General features: G+C 42.0%; 1 protein-coding gene across 1 annotated transcript in view; it reads right to left on the bottom strand.

Annotated features, from left to right (window-relative positions):
• The window catches only part of LOC115154104 (protein FAM57B), a 38,780-nt gene extending 23,264 nt beyond the window's left edge, over positions 1-15,516 (bottom strand). The window contains exon 1 of the mRNA XM_029699986.1: positions 14,901-15,516. Coding sequence (XP_029555846.1) covers positions 14,901-15,022 — 122 coding nt within the window. The 5' untranslated portion in view covers positions 15,023-15,516. The remainder of the gene's footprint in view (positions 1-14,900) is intronic.
• Positions 15,517-20,240: the final 4,724 nt, after the last annotated feature.

Raw genomic sequence — 20,240 nt, 5'->3', positions numbered from 1 at the left:
GTGAGTAATTTAGTAAATTCACCGGAAGTTTTCGGTATGTTTGCTAGTTCTGAACGTCACATGCTAATGTAAAAAGCTGGTTTTTGATATAAATATGAACTTGATTGAACAAAACATGCATGTATTGTATAACATAATGTCCTAGGAGTGTCATCTGATGAAGATCATCAAAGGTTAGTGCTGCATTTAGCTGTGGTTTTGTTTTTTGTGACATTATATGCTAGCTTGAAAAATGGGTGTGTGATTATTTCTGGCTGGGTACTCTCCTGACATAATCTAATGTTTTGCTTTCGTTGTAAAGCCTTTTTGAAATCGGACAATGTGGTTAGATTAACGAGAGTCTTGTCTTTAAAATGGTGTAAAATAGTCATATGTTTGAGAAATTGAAGTAATAGCATTTTTAAGGTTTTTGAATATCGCGCCACTCGATTCCACTGGCTGTTGACTAGGTGGGACGATTTCGTCCCACATACCCGAGAGAGGTTAACACCATTATCCCAGAAACCCTAGACCCATTCCAATTTGCATACCGCCCTAACAGGTCCACAGGCAACGATAACTGAACTAAATGACTACCGCCCCGTAGCACTCACTTCTGTCATCATGAAGTGCTTTGAGAGACTAGTCAAGGATCATATCACCTCCACCTTACCGGCCACCCTAGACCCACTTCAGTTTGCCTACCGCCCTAACAGGTCCACCGACGATGCAATCGCTATATCACTGCCCTTTCCCATCTGGATAAGAGGAATATCTATGTAAGAATGCTGTTCATTGACTACAGCTCAGCATTCAACACCATAGTAACCTCCAAGCTCATCATCAAACCCGCCCTGTGCAATTGGGTCCTGGATTTTGACGGGCCGCCCCCAGTTGGTGAAGGAAGGAAACAATATCTCCACCTCGCTGACGCTCAACACTGGAGCCCTACAAGTGTGCGTGCTCAGCCCCCTCCTGTACTCCCATGACTGTGTGGCCATGCACGCCTCCAACTCAATCATCAAGTTTGCAGACAACACAACAGTAGTGGGCTTGATTACTTACAACCACGAGACAGCCTACAGGGAGGAGGTGAGGACACTCGGAGTGTGGTGTCAGAAAAACAACCTCTCACTCAACGTCAACAAAACAAGATGACCGTGGACTTCAGGAAACAGCAGAGGGAGCACCCCCCTATCCACATCGAAGGGACAGCAGTGGAGAAAGTGGAAAGTTAAAGTTCCTCAGCGTACACATCAACGGCAAACTGAAATGGTCCACCCACACAGACAGTGTGGTGAAGAAAGCGCAACAGTGATTCTTCAATCTCAGGTGGCTGAAGAAATGTGGCTTGTCACCCAAAAAAACTAACCGACTAACTTTTACAAATCCAAATTCACAGCCTGGTACGGCAACTGCTCCGCCCTCAACCGCAAGGCTCTCCAGAGGTTGGTGCGGTCTGCACAACTCTTCACCGGGGGCAAACTACCTGCCCTCCATGACACCTACAGAACCCGATGTCACAGGAAGGCAAAAAAGATAAAAGACAACAACCACCCGAGCCACTGCCTGTTCACACCGCTACCATCCAGGAGGCGAGGTCAGTATAGGTGCATCAAAGCTGGGACAGCGAGACTGAAGAACAGCTTCTATCTCAAGGAAATCAGACTGCTAAACAGCAATCAGTAACTCAGAGAGGCTGCTGCCTACACAGAGACTCAATAACTGGCCACTTTAACAAATGGATCACTAGTCATTTTAAACAATGCCATTTTAATAATGTTTACATTACTCATATCATATGTATATACTGTATTTTATACCATCTATTGCACCTTGCCTACGCCACTCGACGATCGCTCATCCATATATTTATATGTACATATTCTCATTCACCCCTTTTAGATTTGTATGCATTAGGTAGTTGTTGGGGAATTGTTAGATTACTTGTTAGATATTACTGCACTGTCGGAACCAGAAGCACAAGAATTTCACTACACTCTCATTAACATCTGCTAACTATGAGTATGTGAAAAATACAATTTGATTTGATTTGACTATAGCTCAGTGTTCAACACCATAGTGCCCTCAAAGCTCATCAATAAGCTAAGGACCCTTGGACTAAACACCTCCCTCTGCAACTGGATCCTGGACTTTGACGGGCCGCCCCCAGGAGGTAAGGGTAGGTAGCAACATCTGCCACGCTGATCCTCAACACACGGGCCCCTCAAGGGTGCGTGCTCAGCCCCCTCCTGTACTCCCTGTTCACTCATGACTGCACGGCCACGCACGACTCCAACACCATCATTAAGTTTGCCGATGATACAACAGTGGTAGGCCTGATCACCGACAACGACGAGACAGCCTATAGGGAGGAGGTCAGAGACCTGGCCGTGTGGTGCCAGGACAACAACCTCTCCCTCAATGTGATCAAGACAAAGGAGATGATTGTGGACTACAGGAAAAGGAGGACCAAGCACATTCTCATCGACCGTGCTGTAGTGGAGCAGGTTGAGAGCTTCAAGTTCCTTGGTGTCCACATCAATAACAAACTAACATGGTCCAAGCACACCAAGACAGTCATGAAGAGGGCACGACAAAACCAATTCCCCCTCAGGAGACTGAAAAGATTTGGCATGGGTCCTCAGATCCTCAAAAGGTTCTACAGCTGCACCATCGAGAGCATCCTGACTGGTTGCATCACTGCCTGGTATGGCAACTGCTCAGCCTCCGACCGCAAGGCACTACAGAGGGTAGTGCGTACGGCCCAGTACATCACTGGGGCCAAGCTTCCTGCCTTCCAGGACCTCTATACCAGGCGGTGTCAGAGGAAGGCCCTACAATTTGTGAAAGACTCCAGCCACCCTAGTCATAGACTGTTCTCTCTGCTACCGCACGGCAAGTAGTACCGGAGCGCCAAGTCTAGGTCCAAGAGGCTTCTAAACAGCTTCTACCCTCAAGCCATAAGACTCCTGAAAATCTAAGCAAATGTCTACCCAGACCATTTGCATTGCATTGCCCACCCTCTTTTACGCAGCTGCTACTCTCTGTTATCATCAATGCCTAGTCACTTTAATAACTCTACCTACATGTACATATTACCTCAATTACCTCGACTAACAGGTGCTCCTGCACATTGACTCTGTACTGGTACCCCCTGTGTATAGTCTCGCTATTGTTACTTTACTGCTGCTCTTTAATTACTTGTTCCTTTAATTTCTTATGTATTTTTTCAACTGCATTGTTGGCTAGGGGCTTGTAAGTAAACAACATCTGTTGTATTAAGGCACATGTGACTAGGGTTGCACATTTTGGGTAATATTCAGGGGTCGAAACTTTCCGTGGGAATTAATGGCAATATATGGGAATTAGAGGTCGACCGATTAATCGGAATGGCCGATTAATTAGGGCCGATTTCAAGTTTTCATAACAATCGGAAATCGGTATTTTTGGATGCCGATTTGGCCGATTTATTGTTATTTTTTTTTACACCTTTATTTAACTAGACAAGTCAGTTAAGAACACATTCTTATTTTCAATGACGGCCTAGGAACAGTGGGTTAACTGCCTTGTTCAGGGGCAGAACGACAGATCTTTACCATGTCAGCTCGGGGATTCAATCTTGCAACCTTACGGTTAACAAGTCCAACGCTCTAACCACCTGCTTTACATTGCACTCCACGAGGAGCCTGCCTGTTACGCGAATGCAGTAAGAAGCCAAGGTAAGTTGCTAGCTAGCATTAAACTTATCTTATAAAAAAACAATCAATCAATCATAAATCACTAGTTAACTACACATGGTTGATGATATTACTAGTTTCTAGTAATCTAGCCTAATCTAGCCTGTCCTGCGTTGCATATAATCACTTAGGTACACGTTGCTCCAACGTGTACCTAACCATAAACATCAATGCCTTTCTTAAAATCAATACACAAGTATATATTTTTAAACCTGCATATTTAGTTAATATTGCTTGCTAACATGATTTTTTTTTAACAAGGGAAAATGTGTCACTTCTCTTGCAACAGAGTCAGGGTTTATGCAGCAGTTTGGGCCGCCTGGCTCGTTGCTAACTGTGAAGACTATTTCTTCCTAACAAAGGCAGCCGACTTCGCCAAACGGGGGATGATTTAACAAAAGCACATTTGCAAAAAAAGCATAATCGTTGCACAACTGTACCTAACCATAAACATCAATGTCTTTCTTAAAATCAATACACAGAAGTATATATTTTTAAACCTGCATATTTAGCTAAAAGAAATCCAGGTTAGCAGGCAATATTAACCAGGTGAAATTGTGTCACTTCTCTTGCTTCATTGCACGCAGAGTCAGGGTGTCACGGCTGTTTGAAAGAGCAGACCAAGATGCAGCGTTTTCGTAGTTCCACATGTTTTATTAAATCAGTGAAACCGAATGCAACAATTAACACTTTAAGAAAATACAAAACAACAAACCGTGACGCTGGAGGAACATAAACCTCACAAAGAACAATCACCCACAAACACTTGTGGGACAAACCTAAACTTAAATAGGACCTCCAATTAGAGACAACGACAACCTGCTGCCGCTAATTGGAGGTCATGCCAAATAACACCAACATAGAAATACAAACCTAGAACCAAAACATAGACATACAAAAACCAGACAAACACCCCCTGTCACGCCCTTACCTAATCTACCATAGAAAATAACACTCACTATGGTCAGGACGTGACACAGGGTATATGCAACAGTTTGAGCCGCCTGGCTCGTTGCAAACTAATTTGCCAGAATTTTACGTAATTATGACATAACATTTAAGGTTGTGCAATGTAACATGAATATTTAGACTTAGGGATGCCACCCGTTAGATAAAATACGGAACGGTTCTGTATTTCACTGAAAGGAAAAACGTTTTGTTTTCGAGATGATAGTTTCCGGATTCGACCATATTAATGACCTAAGGCTCGTATTTCTGTGTGTTTATAATATTATTATTAAGTCTATGATTTGATAGAGCAGTCTGACTGAGCGGTGGTAGGCAGCAGCAGGCTCGTAAGCATTCATTCAAACAGCACTTTCGTGCGTTTTGCCAGCAGCTCTTCGCTGTGCTTCAAGCATTGCGCTGTTTATGACTTCAAGCCTGTCAACTCCCAAGATTAGGCTGGTGTAACCGATGTGAAATGGCTAGCTAGTTAGCAGGGTGCGCGCTAATAGCGTTTCAAACGTCACTCGCTCTGAGACTTGGAGTAGTTGTTCCTCTTGCTCTGCATGGGTAACGCTGCTTCGAGGGTGGCTGTTGTTGATGTGTTCCTGGTTCGACCCCAGGTAGGAGCGAGGAGAGGGACGGAAGCTATACTGTTACACTGGCAATACTAAAGTGCCTATAAGAACATCCAATAGTCAAAGGTATATGAAATACAAATCATATAGAGAGAAATAGTCCTATAATAACTACAACCTAAAACTTCTTACCTGGGAATATTGAAGACTAATGTTAAAAGGAACCACCAGCTTTCATATGTTCTCATGTTCTGAGCAAGGAACTTAAACATTAGCTTTCTTACATGGCACATACTGCACTTTTACTTTCTTCTCCAACACTTTGTTTTTGACACATCCTGACCAGTAAAAGGGGTTATTTGTTATTGTAGTTTGGTCAGGACGTGGCAGGGGTGTGTTTGTTTAGTGTGTTTCGGGGTTTATGTTCCATGTTTTCTATTTCTATGTGGGTTTTCTAGTTTGTCTATTTCTATGTTAGCTTTGGGAACGACCTCCAATTAGAAGCAGCTAATTGTCGTTGCTTCTAATTGGAGGCAATATTTAAATGGGTTTATTTTCTCTTATGTTTGTGGGTGGTTGTTCCATGTATAGTCTTAGTACCTTACAGGACTGTTTTTCGTCGTGCTTTTGTTCAGTGTTCATTTCTATAAATCAATAAATCAAGAAGATGTTTCACATACCTGCTGCAGTTTGGTCCGATCATTACGACGCTTATGACAGTTTTTGCATTATTTAAAGCAAATTGAACATGTTTCATTATTTAATTAAGGCTAAATTGATTTTATTGATGTATTATATTAAGTTAAAATAAGTGTTCATTCAGTATTGTTGTAATTGTCATTATTAAAAATTTAAAAAATCAGCCGATTAATCGGTATCGGCTTTTTTGGTCATCCAATAATCGGTATCGGTGTTGAAAAATCATAATCGGTCTACCTCTAATGGGAATATGTGCAAATTAATATTAATACCATTTAAATAGATGTTTTTGCATTGGATATATTTACCATATCATATGGAGACAGAAACATAAACATTTTACCTAATTATAAGTAGACATAATTGCAAATGATTAAATCCTTCCAATAGAAATAAAGAAAAACAATTTAGTTATGAATTGAACTTTAATTAAATTAGTTGACTCTTCAAATGGGATGATTTCACTGAACAACAAAAGGGAATATTGAATGATCTCCAATGATCCATCGCAACTCTCAAAAACATTTTCAATATATATTTGTAAAATGATAGTCTAGAAACTGAAGCTTTGGTTGTCTTCCTCTCAGGCTTCCATGTCTTCTCCCTGGACCTCCTCAATGTCCACCTCTTGAACATCAGACTCTGAGGCCTCATCTTCACTGTCACTTTCCAATCTTGTTGAAGATGGCTCATTGTCAGGCTCAAAAAGCCTCAAATTTGGCCAGATGGCCACCAATATTTCAACCCTTGTATTGGTCAGCCTGTTGTGTGCTTTGGTGTGTGTGTTCCCAAACAAGGACCAGTTGCGCTCTGAGGTGGCTGATGTTGGTGGGATTTGGAAAATGATGGAGGCAACAGGGGAAAGAGCCTCAGATCCACAAAGTCCCTTCCACCAGTTGGCTGATGAGATATGTTGGCACAACTGCCATATTGCATCTCAATCCCAGAGCCCTTGCTTGGAAGTGTACTTCACCAGACTGCCAAGAACCTTGCCCTCATCCAGGTCAAGGTGGAGAGACACAGTAGTGATGACACCATAGGTCTTGTTGATCTCTGCACCAGACAGGATGCTCTTGCAAGCATACTTGGGGTCCAAAATGTACGCTGCGGCGTGTATGGGCTTCAGGGAGAAGTCTTCATGCTTTTTGAAGTATTTCAGAACTGCAGTTTCCTCTGCTTGGAGCAACAGTGAAGTGGGCAGGGCAGTACGGGTTTCTTATCTTACATCTGCAAGCAGAGTCTGAACATCAGACAGGATGGCATTGTCTCTCTCAATCCGTGCAATAGCTACTGCTATAGGTTTCAGGAGTTTCAGGCTGCTTACCACTCTCTGCCAAAATAAATCATTCAGGAGGATCCTCTTGATGGGGCTGTCCATATCGGCAGACTGTGATATGGCCATTTCTTGGAGACTCCTTCCCCTCCAGGAGACTGTCAAACATGATGACAACACCACCCCAACGGGTTCTGCTGGGCAGCTTCAATATAGTGCTCTTATTTTTCTCACTTTGCTTGGTGAGGTAGATTGCTGCTATAACTTGATGACCCTTCACATACCGAACCATTTCCTTGGCTCTTTTGTAGTGTATCCATTGTTTTCAGGACCATGGTGTCCTTGAGGAGCAGATTCAATGCATGAGCAGCACAGCCAATGGATGTGATATGAGGGTAGGACGCCTCAACTTTAGACCAAGCAGCCTTCATGTTCGCAGCATTGTCTGTCACCAGTGCAAATACCTTCTGTGGTCCAAGGTCATTGATGACTGCCTTCAGCTCATCTACAATGTAGAGACCGGTGTGTCTGTTGTCCCTTGTGTCTGTGCTCTTGTAGAATACTGGTTGATGATGTAGTTAATTATTCCTTGCCCACGAACATTCAACCACCCATCAGAGATGATTGCAATACAGTCTGCTTTCTCTATGATTTGCTTGACCTTCACTTTGAACTCTGCATCCAGAGTGAGAAGAGAAAGCATGTCTGGTTGGAGGGGTGTATGCTGGGCGAAGAACATTCAGAAATCTCATCCAATACACATTGCCTGTGAGCATCAGAAGTGAACCAGTTGCATACACAGCTTGAGCAAGACATTCATCAGCATTTCTCTGACTATGATCCTCCATTGAGTCAAAAAAACTTCTGATTCCAGGAGGACCATGAGCTGTTGCTATCGATAAAGTGTCTGATTCTTATGTCAGAGGTTGCTTGCTGTGAGCGCTGAGGGAACTTTATGCACTTGGCCAGATGATTCTGCATCTTTGTTGCATTCTTCACATGTGATTTGGCCAAGTATTTGCAAAATGTACACAGCTTTTCCTTCTACATTAGCTGCAGTGAAATGTCTCCACACATCAGATAGTGCAGAAATTGTTAACAAGTAAAAAATTATTTAAACACACTTTTCTGTAGGCTACTATTTACTAGTTAACAAAAAAATCGTGTATGTCATATAAAATATATTGTAACGGGCGTCGTAAGGATTAGACCAAGGTGCAGTGGGAACGTGTATACTCATCTTCTTTATTTAATCAAAAGAAGGAAAAAACAAACAAATCACGTATACAAAACAACGACCGCCACTAAACAGTCCTGTCAGGTGCACAGACACAAAACAGGAGACAACTACCCACAAAACCCATAGAAAAAACACCCCTCTTAAATAAGACCTTTAATTAGAAGCAACTAGGTGCAGCTGCTTCCAATTGAAGGTCAACCCCATTAACTAAACATAGAAATAGAAATACTAGAACTAACATAGAAAACACTAACCTAGAACATAGACCAAAAACCCCGGAACACTCTAAACAAACACCCCACTTACATAAGCACATAGCCCAACAAACCCCGAACCACATAAAACAAACACCCCCTGCCACATCCTGACCAAACTACAATAACAAATAACCCCTTTACTGGTCAGGACGTGACATATATTCACCCCACCCAGTACTGTAATCAAAACTTACAAGAAAGCATGTAGGCTTTGGCTCAGACAGTGTAGTAGTGTGGGCTCAATAGCATCTCATTAGTGTGCAAGATCTTGAGAATCAGCTGTACATGTGATGGAAGGAAGCTTCTGCATGCAAAGGGTTGCAATTCCATTGAATTGGGGATAGTTTAAACAAAATATGCCACAACTAGAATTGCCTTGTGTATCCCACAAAAAAAGGTTCAAGCTAACTTTTTAATGAATTTAAGCAACATTCCCAAAATTCCCAGGCTTAACTTCCATTGGAAGATTTACGGAGTGAAAAAGGAGTGAAAAAACATTGCCTGGTCCGACGAATCCCGGTTCCCGTTGCGTTAAGCTGATGACAGAGTCAGGATTTGGCATAAGTAGCATGAGTCCATGGAACCATCTTACCTGATATCAACGGTACAGGCTGGTGGCGGTGGTGTACCAACCAGTTGTGCTGTGACAAGGTAGGGGTGGTATACAGAAGATGGTCTTTTACCAAATAAGGCTAAGTCCATATTATGGCAAGAACAACTCAAATAAGCATAGAGAAACGACAGTCCATCATTACTTTAAGACATGAAGGTCAGTCAATGTCGAACATTAAGAACTTTGAAAGTTTCTTCAAGTGCAGTCACAAAAACAATCAAGTGCTATGATGAAACTGGTTCTCGTGAAGACCGCCAGAGGACAGGAAGACCCAGAGTTACCCCTTGGTTCCAACAGCCGTGTCTTTGTGAGACACAGAGCAGGTGAACGGATGATCTCCACATGTGTGGTTCCAACCATGAAGCATGGAGGAGGAGGTGTGATGGTGCTTTGCTGGTGACACTGTGATTTATTCAGAATTCAAGTCACACTAAACCAGCATGGCTACCACAGCAATACGCCATCCCATCTGGTTTGCGTTTAGTGGGACTATCATTTGTTTTTCAACAGGACAATGACCCAACACACCTCCAGGCTGTGTAAGGACTATTTGACTAAGAAGGAGAGTGATAGAGTGCTGCATCAGATGATCTGGGCTACACAATCACCCGACCTCAACCCAATTGAGATGGTTTTGGATGAGTTGAACCGTAGAGTGAAGGAAAAGCAGCCAACAAGTGCTAAGCATATGTGGGAACTCCTTCAAGACTGTTGGGAAAGCATTCCAGGTGAGGCTGGTTGAGAGAATGCCAAGAATGTGCAAAGCGGTCATCAAGGTGAAAGGTGGCAACTTTTAAGAATCTAAAATATATTTTACTTTGTTTAACACTTTTGCTTACTACATGATTCCACATGTGTTATTTCATATTTCATATAGATGTCTTCACTATTATTCTACAGTGTAGAAAATAGTAAAAATAAAGAAAAACCCTTGAATGAGTAGGTGTGTCTAAACTTTTGACTGTTACTGTTGATATAATCCATATTTCAGAGCACAATATTAGGAGCCATACCTCTGTCCAATGTCTGTGTTCTTTTGCCCATCTTAATCTTTAATTTTTATTGGCCAGTCTGAGATATGGCTTTTTCTTTGCAACTCTGCCTAGAAGGCCAGCATCCCGGAGTCGCCTCTTCACTGTTGACATTGATACTAGAGGTCGACCGATTATGAGGGGGGGGGCAAAAAAACCCGATACCGATTAATCGGCCATTTTTTTACATTTTTTTATTTGTAATAATGACAATTACAACAATACTGAATGAACACTTATTTTAACTTAATATAATACATCAATAAAATCAATTTAGCCTCAAATAAATAATGAAACATGTTCAATTTGATTTAAATAATGCAAAAACAAAGTGTTGGAGAAGAAAGTAAAAGTGCAATATGTGCCATGTAAGAAAGCTAATGTTTAAGTTCCTTGCTCAGAACATGAGAACATATGAAAGCTGGTGGTTCCTTTTAACATGAGTCTTCAATATTCCCAGGTAAGATGTTTTAGGTTGTAGTTATTATAGGACTATTTCTCTCTATACGATTTGTATTTCATATACCTTTGACTATTGGATGTTCTTATAGACACTTTAGTATTGCCAGTGTAACAGTATAGCTTCCGTCCCTCTCCTCGCTCCTACCTGGGCTCGAACCAGGAACACATCGACAACAGCCACCCTTGAAGCAGCGTTACCCATGTAGAGGAAGGGAAAAAACTACTCCAAGTCTCAGAGCGAGTGACGTTTGAAACGCTATTAGCGCGCACCCCGCTAACTAGCTAGCCATTTCACATGGGTTACACCAGCCTAATCTCGGGAGTTGACAGGCTTGAAGTCATAAACAGCGCAATGCATTGCGAAGGGCTTCTGGCAAAACGCACAAAAGTGCTATTTTGAATGAATGCTTACGAGCCTGCTGCTGCCTACCATCGCTCAGTCAGACTTCTCTATCAAATCATAGACTTAATTATAACATAATAACACACAGAAACACGAGCCTTAGGTCATTAATATGGTCGAATCCGGAAACTATCATCTCGAAAACAAAACGTTATTCCTGTTACATTGCACAACCTTCAGTGTTATGTCATAATTACGTAAAATTCGGACAAATTACCCAAAGTGTTGCATATACCCTGACTGCGTGCAATGAACGCAAAATGACACAATTTCACCTGGTTAATATTGCCTGCTAACCTGGATTTCATTTAGCTAAATATGCAGGTTTAAAAATATATACTTCTGTGTATTGATTTTAAGAAAGGCATTGATGTTTATGGTTAGGTACAGTCGTGCAACGATTGTGCTTTTTTTCGCAAATGCGCTTTTGTTAAATCATCCCCGTTTGGCGAAGTCGGCTGTCTTTGTTAGGAAGAAATTGTCTTCACAGTTCGCAACGAGCCAGGCGGCCCAAACTGCTGCATATACCCTGACTCTGTTTGCAAGAGAAGTGACACATTTTCCCTAGTTAAAAGAAATTCATGTTAGCAGGCAATATTAACTAAATATGCAGGTTTAAAAATATATACTTGTGTATTGATTTTAAGAAAGGCATTGATGTTTATGGTTGGAGCAACGTGTACCTAAGCGATTATATGCAACGCAGGACAGGCTAGATAAACTAGTAATATCATCAACCACGTGTAGTTAACTAGTGATTATGATTGATTGATTGTTTTTTCTAAGATAAGTTTAATGCTAGCTAGCAACTTACCTTAGCTTCTTACTGCATTCGCGTAACCTCGTGGAGTGCAATGTAAAGCAGGTGGTTAGAGCGTTGAACTAGTTAACCGTAAGGTTGCAAGATTGAATCCCTGAGCTGACAAGGTAAAAATCAGTCTTTCTGCCCCTGAACAAGGCAGTTAACCCACCGTTCCTAGGCCGTCATTGAAAATAAGAATGTGTTCTTAACTGACTTGCCTAGTTAAATAAAGGTCTAAAAACGCCAAATCGGCGTCCAAATATATCGATTTCCAATTGTTATGAAAACTTGAAATCGGCCCTAATTAATCGGCCATTCCGATTAATCGGTCGACCTCTAATTGAGACTGGTGTTTTGCAGGTACTATTTAATGAAGCTGCCAGTTGAGGACTTGTGAGGAGTCTGTTTCTTAAACTAGACACTCTAATGTACTTGCTCAGTTGTGTCCTCTTGCTCAGTTGTGCACCAGGGCCTCCCACTCCTCTTTCTATTCTGGTTAGAGCCAGTTTGCGCTGTTCTGTGAATGGAGTAGGACACAGCGTCGTACGAGATCTTCAGTTTCTTGGAAGTTTCTCACATGGAATAGCCTTTATTTCTCATATAAGAATAGACTAACGAGTTTCATCAGAAAGATCTTTGTTTCTGGCCATTTTGAGCCTGTAATCAAACCCAGAAACGCTGATGCTCCAGATACTCAACTAGTCTAAAGAAGGTCAGTTTTATTGTTTCTTTAATCAGAACCACAGTTTTCAGCTGTGCTAATATAATTGCAAAAGGGTTTTCTAATTATCAATTATCCTTTTAAAAGGAGTGATGGTTGCTGATAAATGTAGATATTCCATAAAAAATCTGCCGTTTCCAGCTACAATAGTAATTTATAACATTAACAATGTCTACACTGTATTTCTGATCAATTTTATGTTATTTTAATTGGCTTTTTTTTTTGCTTTTCTTTAAAAAACAAGGACATTTCTAAGTGACCCCAAACTTTTGAACGGTAGTGTATATATATATTGAAATGTATGTTTCATTGGATAAGCGTCTTGACAAAATTACAATATTATAATTAATATCAGGCCTATATTATTACATAAAGCATGGATTCGAACAGTGTGGTTACATGGGAATGAATTATCTGATGTTCTGTCATGGTGGTGGGCCTTGAACCCACCTGTAGGGGTGGCCGGTAGCCTAGTGGTTAGAGCGTCGGACTAGTGACCAGAAAAGTTGCAAGATCAAATCCCTGAGCTGACAAGGTTAAAATCTGTCATTCTGCCCCTGAACAAGGCAGTTAACCCACTGTTCCTAGGCTGTCGTTGTAAGGAAGAATTTGTTCTTAACTGACTTGCCTAGTTAAATAAAGGTAAAATAGAAAAAGTTTAAAAACAGCCCCATACTCACAGTGCAGCTGCAGAGGAGATAACACATACATACCACTTTACTCAAGTGAAACAAACACCTGACGAATACTGTTCACAACAGTTGGGGCCAATGAGAGTAAAAATGTGTTACAAAGTCAAAACCGTTCTCCAATTCTAAGAATATAACGTTTATATATTTAATTTAACATTTATTTAACTGTCGGAACAAATTCTTATTTACAATGACGGCCTACACCGGCCAAACTCGGACAACGCTGGGTCAATTGTGCACCGCCCTATGGGACTCCCAATCACGGCCGGTTGTGACTGTCTGGATTTGAACCAGGTTGTCTGTAGTGACGCCTTTGGCACTGAGATGCAGTGTCTTAGACCACTGCACCACTTGGGAGCCCAAGTGGGGCAGAAAGGGTCTGGTATAATCTTGTAATAGAGCCTGTAAAACATGTCACTGGCTAAAATACCGCCAGAGATAGAACAACTCAAGCATCACATCCTGCAGCTTATCCAGACGCTCACTGACCCACGGGCACTTCTAACAGGCAGCTAAAATAAATACTACACATACAGTAGCTGGCCAACAGATCGTAAAACAAGCGTATGAATGAACAATTCATTATGTTGCTGATGGGCATTCTTATCAGTAACTTGTCCTATAGCCGTTATTGCAGACAGATGATGTCAAATTTCTTCTCAAGAAAACAACATCAACACACGGGCTATGTGACATTGTAGCAAACTGGAGAGGCATTCAAACGGAGTTCACGGGGCTACTGAGAATGTAGCCCCTGAGGCATTAACACGTGCCCCCCCCCAAAAAAAAAAATCCGTTAGATGAGCACTATTACCGAATTGATAAGAGCGTTATTAAGGCCAAGCGATCGGCTCAGTATAGTTCAGCACTTTACATTGCATAACTCATTAGCCACCACAGCGCTCGAGGTTGGCGGGGATTATCAACTAGAGTGACAGGGTTCCCAACTAGAGTGACAGGGTTCCCAACTAGAGTGACAGGGTTCCCAACTAGAGTGACAGGGTTCCCAACTAGAGTGACAGGGTTCCCAACTAGAGTGACAGGGTTCCCAACTAGAGTGACAGGGTTCAAATGAGCATTGAATTGACCCTTGCGCATGTGAGTGTGTAATTTTGACCAAAACGGAACAATATTCCCAAAGTGTTATTATGGTGTAATTCACTGGGTTAGCCACCGTTATGATAACGCTGCCTACAATAAGATTTTCGGGTACGACATGTAATGGCCATTATGACAAATCAAATTTACAAACAAATAATGTCTAATCTAATAATATCTTTGAGCGCTGTTTGAAAGAGCAAATGTGGCTAATTCGGTTAAAACCCTGTGCCAAGCTCAAGACTCAATTTGTTTTATCAGCTTACACGACCGTGCTAGCCAGCTAGCTAGCTAGCATAGCCTTAGGGCCAGCTACTGTTTGTCCAGGGTTAAACATATACCATAAAGAAAGAAAATGAATAATTACCTCTCGCTGACCAGTACAACGTCGGCATCGGTCCACTGTTTGAAAATGGAAGGGAGTACTCTCCGAAAGATGAAGAAGAGACCGGGAAAAACTACGACGCCGCAAGCCAGCACTTGCAACATCCTTGCGTTGCACTTGTCCTGCTATCACGCTAGCGACCTATCTATTATTATAATCTGGTTCGAGGGCTACTAGATGTATTTTACACACCGTGTTTTACACCGGTGACTGGGATTCGCCGTGTTTTCTAGACTGCATTAGTGCTCACGCCACAAGATCCAGTCACCGGTGACCGCTGCGTTTTTTCCCTTGCCTCAGCAGCACCACACTGTACCGTTACACAAAAACTAGCGGTGAAGGTACCCGGTGATTGATTGGTCTTCACTCCTGCCCTGGCGCAAAGCCGGTAACGTTAGCCAACACGCTAACTACATGCCTCGGGATACACTTCAATTACGAGGTTTGAGATTGTTCAACCAGCAAAAACATGCGCCCGGTAGTCCAAGATAAATATCATAAATATGTGAATTAAACCGTGGAAAGGCAAGGTTTGTGCTATGCTGCTAACCATCAACGACTCGACAAGCGCTTTTATGCCTGACGGTGCAGAGACCCTACACACAGTGGACTGCAAGGTGCATTCCGCAAGACAGCGCCATCTAGGCAGCAGCGGACCTGTGCTGCATACCGTTACAGAACCCTGATTATTCAGAATTTTGCTGTTTTAGTAGCCAACTCTTACTAGTCTCCACTAGAACACTGAATTAGACTATGCATTATTACAAAAGAATGCATTTTTGAAAAAACACTCTATTTACATGTATCACAAAAGAGAAGTAGAAATATAAATATTCACCACATTTTTCTGTATTTTCTGTGTATGTATTTTATTTTATTTATTGATTTCACTTTTATTTAACCAGGTAGGAAAGTTGAGAACAAGTTCTCATTTACAATTGCAACCTGGCCAAGATAAAGCAAAGCAGTTTGACACATACAACAACACAGAGTTACACATGGAGTAAAACAAACCTACAGTCAATAATACAGTAGAAAAATAAGTCTACATACAAAGTGAGCAAATGAGGTGAGATAAGGGAGGTAAAGGCAAAAAAGGCCATGGTGGCAAAGTAAATACAATATAGCAAGTAAAACACTGGAATGGTAGATTTGCAGTGGAAGAAAGTGCAAAGTAGAAATAGAAATAATGGGGTGCAAAGGAGCAAAATAAAAAAATAAAAAAATACAGTAGGGGAAGAGGCAGTTGTTTGGGCTAAATTATAGATGGGCTATGTACAGGTGCAGTAATCTGTGAGCTGCTCTGACAGCTGGTGCTTAAAGCTAGTGAGGGAGATAAGTGTTTCCAGTTTTAGAGATTTTTGTAGTTCGTTCCAGTCATTGGCAGCAGAGAACTGGAAGGAGAGGCGGCCGAAGGACGAATTGGCTTTGGGGGTGACTTGAGAGATATACCTGCTGGAGCGCGTGCTACAGGTGGGTGCTGCTATGGTGACCAGTGAGCGGAGATAAGGGGGGACTTTACCTAGCAGGGTCTTGTAGATGACCTGGAGCCAGTGGGTTTAGCAATGAGTATGAAGCGAGGGCCAGTCAACGAGAGCGTACAGGTCGCAGTGGTGGGTAGTGTATATGGGGCTTTGGTGACAAAACGGATGGCACTGTGATAGACTTCATCCAATTTATTGAGTAGAGTGTTGGAGGCTATTTTGTAAATGACGTTGCCGAAGTCGAGGATCGGTAGGATGGTCAGTTTTACGAGGGTATGTTTGGCAGCATGAGTGAAAGATGCTTTGTTGCGAAATAGGAAGCTAATTCTAGATTTAACTTTGGATTGGAGATGTTTGATGTGAGTCTGGAAGGAGAGTTTACAGTCTAACCAGACACCCAGGTATTTGTAGTTGTCCACATATTCTAAGTCATAACCGTCCAGAGTAGTGATGCTGGACGGGTGGGCAGGTGCAGGCAGTGATCGGTTGAAGAGCATGCATTTAGTTTTACTTGTATTTAAGAGCAGTTGGAGGCCACGGAAGGAGAGTTGTATGGCATTGAAGCTCGTCTGGAGGTTAGTTAACACAGTCCAAAGAAGGGCCAGAAGTATACAGAATGGTGATGTAATGATGATGTAATGATGTAATGTGCATGCTATTTCTAATCACGTTAGACACTGTATAAAACATATAAGTATCAAAAGAGCTCTGTCAATTTTGTATTTGCTCCACATCCTGTCTATGTACAGTACCTTTGGAAAGTATTCAGACCCCTTGACTTTTTCCACATTTTGTTACGTTACAGCCTTATTCTAAAATTATTGTTTACATTTGTTTACATTTGGGGAGTGTCTTCCATTCTTCTCTGCAGATCCTTTCAAGCTCTGTAAGAATGGATGGGGAGCGTGGCTGCACAGCTATTTTCAGGTCTCTCCAAGAAATATTAGATCGGGTTCAAGTCCGGGCTCTGGCTGGACCATTCAGAGACATGTCCCAAAGCCACTCTTGCATTGTGTGCTTAGGGTTGTTGTCCTGTTGGAAGGTGAACCTTCGCCCCAGTCAGGTCCTGAGCGCTCTGGAGCAGGTTTTCATCAAAGATCTCTCTGTACTTTGCCCCGTTCATCTTTCCCTCGATCCTAACTAGTCTCAAAGCGTTCTATCTTGGTTTCATCAGACAAGGGAATCTTGTTTCTCATGGTCTGAGAGTCTTTAGGTGCCTTTCGGCAAACTCCAAGCGACCTGTTTTGTGCCTTTTACTGAGGAGTGGCTTCTGTCTGGCCACTCTCCCATAAAGGCCTGATTGGTGGAGTGCTGCAGAGATGGTTGTCCTTCTGGAAGGTTCTCCCATCCCCACAGAGGAATTCTAGAGCTCTGTCAGAGTGACCATCGGGTTCTTGGTCACCTCCCTGACCAAGGCCCTTCTCCCCGATTGCTCAGTTTGGCCGGATGGCCAGCTCTAGGAAGAGTCTTGGTGGTTAAAAACAAATTCCATTTAAGAATGATGGAGGCCACTGTGATCTTGGGGACCTTCAATGCTGCAGAACTGCGGGACCTTATATAGACAGATGTGTGCCTTTCCAAATTACATTTACATTTACATTTAAGTCATTTAGCAAATCATGTCCAATCAATTGAATTTACCGCAGGTGGACTCCAATGAAGTTGTATAGACATCTCAAGGATGATGAATGGAAACCAGATGCACCTGAGCTGAACTTCGAGTCTCATAGCAAAGGGTCTGAATACTTATTAAAATAAATGATTTCAGTTTTTTATTTTTTATACATTTGCAAAAATGTCTAACAACCTGTTTTCGCTTTGTCATTGTGGGGTATTGTGTGTAGGATTTTTATTTATTTAATACATATTCGAATAAGGCTGTAACATAACAAAATGTGGAAAAAGTCAAGGGGTCTGAATACTTTCCGAAGGCCCTGTATATCAATGTATACGATGGTGGGCAACAGTAAGTAGTGAGTGAAGGTTTTCATGCTGAGGGGGTATGGTGGGGTGGGGAAAGGAAAGTGTGGCATTAGTGGCGCTCCGGCTGTGGCCCTCACTGAGTGGTGGAGGGCTCATGGTGTGAGGGCTTAGTGACCCACAGGTCACCCAGTGCTGTTGAGTCCACACAGGCTCCCCTTTGTTCTCCAGTCTGCCCGTCACAGCCCCTAATCCTGCCTCTGCCCCATGGGCTTCCAAAGCCAGCACCGCCCACTTACCCCTGCTGAGTCCTCACACACACGAGGGAGAGAGATATCCTGTTGGTGTTACTGCTCTCTCTCATTCTATCTCCCCCTCTCTCTCTCAGATTCAGATATACTTTATTAACATGAATGACAAGGCCACTGTTGCTAAATCAAAGTGAGATAATTACATAAACAAGAACAGTAAATAAATAAATAATAGTAACAGTGATTAGAGGAAGAGGGAAAAAATATATAAATGAAAAAATATATTATTGCTTGGTACTTTTTTCACTAGTCTGTGGTAAAATGTCACAACTGTTAGTACAAAACTTAAAACACATATTCAACAATGCTGTTTTTTCAAAACTTTAAGCACATTTTCAATTGACTTAGTACAACTCACAAAATCATACAGTAACTTTTTCACCAAACCTAATCTGTGTTTCATCTAGAAATATCTTAAATGTAAAGTAATTGCATTTGTCTGAGAGTCTTTAGGTGCATTTTGGCAAACTCCAAGCGACCTGTTATGTGCCTTTTACTGAGGAGTGGCTTCCGTCTGGCCACTACCATAAAGGCCTGATTGGTGGAGTGCTGCAGAGATGGTTGTCCTTCTGGAAGGTTCTCCCATCTCCACAGAGGAACTGTGGAGCTCTGTCAGAAGTACCATTGGGTTATTGGTCACCTGTCTGACCACTGCCATTCTCCCACAATTGAGCAGTTTGTCCGGGCGGCCAGCTCTAGTAAGAGTCTTGGTGGTTCCAAACAAATTCCCTTTAAGAATGATGGAGGCCACTGTGTTCTTGTGGACCTTCAATGCTGTAGAATGTTTTTGGTACCCTTCCCCAGATCTGTGCCTCGACACAATCCTGTCTCGGAACTGAACGGACAATTCTTTCGACCTCGTGGCTTGGTTTTTGCTCTGACATGAACTGTCAACTGTGGGACTTTATATAGACAGGTGTGTGCTGGCGTGTCTTTGGCATCATTAAAACTGAAGACACATTTATCAAATAACTCTCTGTAATTATTATTACGCGATTAAAATGATTAATCGTGTAACGGTAATTAACTAGGAAGTCGGGGCACCAAGGAAAATATTCAGATTACAAAGTTATAATTTTTCTAATATAACTTTCAGATATCAAAATATCTGATCTATTAGTCTTCGTATTAATGATATATTCTTTACCTCGTCAGCCTCATTCTAAATGTCGTAAATTGTTGGTTATCTGCATGAACACAGTCTTCACTATGAGTCATCCATACATCAATTGTCTTAACCTGTCTGGGCTAGGGGGCAGTATTTTCACGGCCGGATGAAAAACGTACCCAAATTAAACAGGTTACTACTCTGGCCCAGAAACTAGAATATGCATATTATTAGTAGATTTGGATAGAAAACACTCTGAAGTTTCTAAAACTGTTTGAATGGTGTCTGTGAGTTTAACAGAACTCATATGGCAGGCAAAAACCTGAGAACAATCCAAGCAGGAAGTGGAAAGTCTGAGAATTGTAGTTCTTCTTTTGATTCTCTATCGAAACTACAGTGTCTGTGGGGGACGTTGCACTTCCTAAGGCTTCCATTGGCTGTCAACAGCCTTCAGAAAGTGGTTTGAGCATTCTCCTGTCACTGGGCAGATAATAGGAGC

The sequence above is a fragment of the Salmo trutta genome, chromosome 19 (assembly GCF_901001165.1).
Source record: "Salmo trutta chromosome 19, fSalTru1.1, whole genome shotgun sequence".
Classification (NCBI taxonomy): Eukaryota; Metazoa; Chordata; class Actinopteri; order Salmoniformes; family Salmonidae; genus Salmo; species Salmo trutta.
Note: the sequence above shows the minus strand (reverse complement) of the source record. Positions and strands in the feature narration are given on the sequence as shown.